At 39.4% G+C, this 6,426-nt stretch overlaps 1 protein-coding gene across 3 annotated transcripts in view; it reads left to right on the top strand.

Annotated features, from left to right (window-relative positions):
* The first annotated feature begins 4,798 nt into the window (after window positions 1-4,798).
* CCDC66 (coiled-coil domain containing 66) overlaps window positions 4,799-6,426 on the top strand; it is a 36,227-nt gene continuing 34,599 nt past the window's right edge. For 2 of the 3 annotated variants that reach the window (XM_053599002.1, XM_053599001.1), the window contains exon 1: window positions 4,810-4,872. Coding sequence is in view for 2 of the 3 variants with exons in the window: in XM_053599001.1 (XP_053454976.1) it covers window positions 4,862-4,872 (11 nt within the window). In the remaining variant the exon portion in view is untranslated. Of the gene's footprint in view, window positions 4,873-6,426 lie in introns of all 3 variants that reach the window. The other variant, XM_053599000.1, reaches the window with a different exon arrangement.

Genomic DNA, 6,426 nt, shown 5'->3' with positions numbered 1-6,426 from the left:
AAATTTCAACATGAGGTTTGAGGAAGCAAACATCTAAATTATAGCTGGCAGCCACTGTACTAAATCTTCAAACTTGGCTACACAAATAGTAGGAAAACTAGATGTGATACACAGGGAAGCAAACGACATCACCTCAAAGTATTTCCAAATGTTTAATTTGAATATTCCAGGAAAGCTAGAGGATAGAGGAATAAGATAACACCACAAGAAACCAATCGGACAAATCCAGATTGTTGGCCTTTGTTTTAATAAAAGTGGCTTTTCAAAATACCTTTTCAAAGAGTCAGAACCATGAAAAATAAGTGGAGTGACTCTTCTATGGTAAAACAGAGTACAGAAAGGTGACACTAGCAAAATGATGGCGTAGGCTTCTCTTAGTTCTAGTCCTGCACCTAAGAAAAACTTATTTAAAAGCAGTTCTGGCTAGGCTCACTGCCTGTAACACAGTGGTTACCGCACCACCCATATACAAGGAGGCTGGCGGGTTTGAAACTGGCCCGGGCCAGCTAAACAACAATGACAACTACGACAAAAAAATAGCAGGGCGCTGTGGCAGGCACCTGTAGTCCCAGCTACTTGGGAAGCTGAGGCAAGAGAATCGCTTAAGCCCAAGAGTTTGAGGGTGCTGTGAGGTGTGACGCCACAGCACTCTACCAAAGGGGACATAGTGAAACTCTGTCTCAACAACAAAAAAAAGCAGTTGTGGTTAGAAACAAAGAACCTGTTAGAATGGCTATAATGAGAAAAAGAAAGCATTGGTGTCGATGTGGAGAAATTAGAACCCTCATATGTTGCTGGTGGGAATGTAAAATGGCGCAACTACTGTGGAAATGGTTTGTCCGTTTCTCAAAAACTTATTTCTAGAATGACAACGTGACTCAGTAATTCTACTCTTAGATAAATACAAAAACAATTGAAAACAGGGATTCAAACCAATATTTGTACATCCATGTTTGCTACAGCATTATTAACAATAACCAAATGATAGAAACAACTCAAATGTCCATCCATGAATAGGTAAACAAATTGTGGTTTATACACACAATGGAATGTTATTCAATCATAAAAGAAATGTTTCGGTACACACTATAACATGTATGAATCTTGAAAACATTATGCTAAATGAGAAAAGCCAGATACGAAAGGACATTGTGTGATTCCACTTATATGATATGAAATATTTAAAATAGGCAAACTCATAGAGACAGAAATGAGATAAGGATTAGGGCGAGGAAAGAATAAGGAGTTATTGCTTGATGAAATGAGAATTTGGGGGCTATTAAAAAAGTTTTGCGGCTCAGCTCCTATAGCTCAGCTGCTAGGGCACCAGCCACATATACCGGAGCTGGCAGGTTCAAATCCAGCCTGGGCCTGCCAAACAACAATGACAACTATAACCAAAAAACAGACAAGCATTGTGGCAGGCGCCTGTAGTCCCAGCTACTTGGGAGGCTGAGGCAAAAGAATCCCTAATCATCAGAGAAATGCAAATCAAAACCACCCTGAGGTATCCCTAACCCCAGTGAGAACAGCCCATATCACAAAGTCCCAAAGCGGCAGATGCTGGTGTGGATATGGAGAGAAAGGAACACTTTTATACTGTTGGTGGGACTGCAAACTAATAAAGGCAATTTGGGAAGAAGTACGGAGAATCCTCAAAGAACTAAAAATAGACCTTCCATTGATCCTGCAATCCCAATATTAGGCATCTACCCAAAAGAAAAAAAAATCATTTTGTACTAGAATGTTTATCACAGCTCAATTTACGATCACCAAGATGTGGAAACAACCTAATGTGCATCAACCCAGAAATGGATTAACAAACTGTGGCACATGTGTACATGGACTACTGTTCTGCCATAAAAATGATGGAGACTTTACATCTTTTGTATTACCCTGGATGGAGTTGAAACACATTCTTCTGAGTAAAGTATCACAAGAATGGAAAAGCAAGTATCCAATGTATTCGATACTACTATGAAGCCAGTAGACAATTTAATACATCCCAACATAAGAGAAAAAAATCAATTCAAGTTGGGGAGAGGAGAAAGAGAGAGAGGAGGACAGGGCAGAGGGAAGGGGGTTGGTGTGCTCCCACTTAAGGGGCACCATGTAAGGGTGTATGGCACACCTCTTGGGTGCAGGATACAAGTACAAGAGAAACTCTATTTAACAAATGTGAACATTATAACCTAGTTGTTTGTACCCTTACATTAATCTGAAAAAATAAAGTAAAAAAATAAATAAATAAAAGTTTTGTGCTTGGCTCCTGTAGCTCAGCGGCTAGGGCACCGGCCACATACACCAGTGCTGGCAGGTTCAAACCCAGCCCGGGCCACCAAACAACAGTGACAACTACAACAAAAAAATAGCCAGGCGATTTGGCAGGCACCTGTAGTCCCAGCTACTTGGGAGGCTGAGGCAAGAGAATCACTTAAGCCCAAGAGTGGGAAGTTGCTGTGAGCTGTGACACCACAGCATTTTACTGAGGGTGACATAGTGAGATTCTGTCTCAAAATAAATAAATAAAAGAGTTTTGGACATATATAGTGGTGATGTTACACAACATTGTGACACTGAACTGTTCGCTTGAAAATTATCAAAATGGAGGGTAAAAGGCGGGACCACACCTATGGAGCATATGACAACGGTACAAGTGAAATCTGTCAAGTGTAGAACATAGATGTTTTGGTACAATAATCAAGTAAATGTTTACTAGGGTACATGTGAAACTTAGTAAATGTAGAATATAAAGGTCTTAACATAATAACTAAGAAAATGCCAGGAAGGCTATGTTAACCAGTGTGATGAAAATGTGTCAAATGGTCTATAAAACCAGTGTATGGTGCCCCATGATCGCATTCATGTACACAGCTATGATTTAATAAAGAAAAAAAAACAATAATCAAGTAAATGAGGTGAAAGCTATGTTGATTGGTTTGATCTAACCATGTCAGATTGTATAAAAAAAAAAATCAAGACATTATACCCCACATATGAATGAATGTATTCATGATCTATGTGTATTTGACTTAATAAAAAAAGGTAATAAAAAGAAAATTATTAAAATGTCAAACTTTGTTACATATATTACAATAAAAGTAAAAAATTAAAGATTTGTTAAGCATTTAATAATTAATACATTATGTCATTTTTCAGAAAAGAGAGAGTAAAGACATATAACGACCAAATGTAATATCCTTGACTGGCTCTTGCTTTTGAAATAAGCCTAGAAGATATTCTTAGGATAAGTGAGGTAAATTAAATAGGGGTGGGATGGACATCTGATGTTCTCATGAAATTGTTATTGTTCTTAGGTGTAATAATGGTGCTGTGATTATATAGGAAAATATCTATTTTTAGGATATGGAGGCTGTGATGCTTAGGGGTGAAGTGTTGTAATGTCCATAACTTGCAAATCAGTGTCATATGTGTCTGCGCATGCCCCTGGTGCTCACATATGTGTAGAAAAAGTGAGGGAAAGAAAGCTATTAACAATTGTCAAATCTAGGGGTAGGGCATAGAGGTGTTCATCTTACTATTTTGTAATTTTTTTGTATCTTTAAACATTTTCATAATATAATAAAAGTTACAAACAAAAATATAGTAACATTTTAAAAGTCTAACCACTCTACCTCCCAGAAATACTCCTATTGACACGCTGGTTTAAATCCTTTTATCCTTTTCCCCCCTATCCATAAGAAAAGAATATCCCTTTGAAATAACATAGGATCAAATATATTGGTATCTGTTTCATCATTGAAGTAATTCAACAAATATTCATTTATAGGCTGAGTACAAAAGCGGATATTAAATGATCTCTTCGAGTTTTTCCTGAATGCACCATGGGACTTCAATGTGCCTCATTTTTCATCAACTATGGTTTTAAATACATGAAAAAACAACTTTTAGCAACTGTGCTGTAATTTAAGGGCATCCTCATCATGAAATGTCATTCAGTTAAATTTAATAAAGCTGTTGTTGGCATTTTAATTTTTGCTGTTCATTCATTTGACAAATATTTGCTATCTACACTGTGCAATACAGGTGCTGTGGCTACAGAAGTGTGCAAGACGCCAACCATCTGTCCCTTTGAAGGTCACTGTGGCCCAGAATCTTAACTGCGTTGCCGCCCTGATCCAAAGGGCTTCCTGGAAGTGATATTTAAACTGAGACGTGGAGGATGAAATGGAGTTAGTCACACCTAATGTGACTCTGGAAAGGACCGTGGTCAGTGACCTTAGACAAGTTGCTTAACCTCCCTGTGTCTCAGAGATAACAAGACTAAACGGACATAGGGCTTACTTAGATCCACGTCTAGCACAGTAACAGCTAGATTTATTTATACCACTTATGGCTTGTTGGCATTTTAAAACAGCCACACTGTGCTAGGGTTAATGCAGGGGTCACAGCGAGAAACGAGACATTCCACTATCTGCCCTAGATAATCCACCACCCTCAACTTTTTTTGGTACTAAAATCCACAACTCTCTTCCAAACATAAACTATAGAAAATGTTAGTTTCCTTAAAATATTTATACTTTTTGTTCTTCCTTATTTTTGCCACCTCCACCTGAAATGAGGCATTTCCCTGAAGGTTCCTTCTGTTATTTAGGAGGCTATCACGGCCCGGAGCGCAGAACCCAGATAACCAAGGCTTAGAAACGTCAGCCAAGTCAGATCCAATCCCCTGGAACCCTCGCCGGCTAATCGCGCCCGCCAATATGTCCCGCTCTGATTGGCTCAGCCTCCAGCTCGCCGGCGTCCCTGCAGCCAATCGGTGCAGTGCTTATTGAGAGGCGGCAGCAACCGATTTACACAAAAGGCTTGAGAGTCCGTGGAGAGAGTGGGTGGTCAGGCCATGAACTTGGGGTAAGCTGGCGCGAGGGAGGTGATCGTAGTGGAGAGGCGGATATGCCCCTTAGAGTTTTTCGAATGGAACCTTCTGTGCCCTCGACCCAGCGGCAGAGCCAAGTTCCCCGAGGTAGAGGCGAAGGGAAGGGGCGGCCCATAGCAACGCCGCAGACCTCATTTTTCACTTCGCATTAAATTTGTGAACCCCTTTCCGTCCTCTTACCTCGAGATCGGACGAGAAGAGAGGCGTGGAAGAAAGGAGAGAAAGGGCGAGAGCAGATAGAGAAAGCTTAGCGGCTTCCCGGGGTTCTTCGCCACCCTGTCTGGTAGCCTTGCAGAATGTTGGAGCGCCCAGGTGAACCCGGGTTTCTCCAGGAATCTGTGTGTTAACAGTGCCTAACACCGAATAGCGCTTATTAAGTAGTGGTTGAATGAATGAAAAGTACTGTTGCGTGGTCTTCATCACTCTGAAGCTCGTTAGTTTAAGAAGACGAAAAGCCACCAAACTCAGACTTAACTGCGCTTCGTTCAGTAAATGTTGTTTTAGAATCTGGGGATATAGAAGTAAAGAAGATAGTGTGGCCTTCATAGAGTTTACAGCACAGTGCGAAACAGAGATACTTTGCAATTTCATTCAAGGTCTTTTTTTCTTCCGGTAAAGTTTCACCTGAGTGAAACATGACCTGTTCATTACCCTGCAATAAGGAAACCCTTAAAAAGATGTATTCTTTCTATTGTTTTAGCTTTGTGACTGAGAAACTGAAATTTGATGTCCCCCACCTAAGCAGGATTAGAGATTTCGCTTTCTTTATCAGATCATTTTCCATCCTCTCTCCCTTAACTGCATGCTGGATTTAATTTTATCTTTTGGACTTTTGTCCCGGTCGAATGTGTAATGTGTATTGACGTGCCCCGTTCCCCCTTATAAAATAGTGACTTACTGTATGGACTGTCATTTTTGTTTTCTGCAAAGTTTTTATTTAGGACGTTAATACAGATGTTCAAGCTTTGTTAGCAGGGTCTACTGGTACTTTATGCCCTTGCTTTTGGCATGCAGATATGAAGCATCATAGAAACTGAAGTTTTTGTAGATTTGTAGTTGTAGCAGAAGTGTCACTGAATGTGAATATGTGTTATTAAAACATTTAATATTTGAAACTCTGTGCTCAAGCACCTTGGTGGCTTTATTATAGTCATTTGCAGATGCTCCAGCCCTCTATAAACTTATTAGTCATGAATTCGTTATGAAACCAGTAAGTGGTGGTTAGATTTGTCTTGCTCCTGTAACTTAGCTGAAGGGTTTTTGTAACAATTATTTATTTCAGTCTAGAGTTAAATGATAGTATGTTAACTAGATTAATTTATTGTTTACCAAGAACAAAAATAAGGTTTCATGTTAAATTCTTGCTTTATTGAAAAGTTTCAAGGAGAATTTTCTTCCCGTAGGTGTTAATTTTATCTTGGTTTGAAAATTGTTTTCATTTAAAAGACTAGTTTGGTAAGTACAAGAATCCTGTGAAAATTCAAAGGAATGGATTTGCTTTCAAGGCTCAAACGAACATTTCTGGCTAT

Source organism: Nycticebus coucang, chromosome 8 (genome assembly GCF_027406575.1).
Source record: "Nycticebus coucang isolate mNycCou1 chromosome 8, mNycCou1.pri, whole genome shotgun sequence".
Classification (NCBI taxonomy): Eukaryota; Metazoa; Chordata; class Mammalia; order Primates; family Lorisidae; genus Nycticebus; species Nycticebus coucang.
This window is presented reverse-complemented; position numbering and strand designations above follow the sequence as displayed.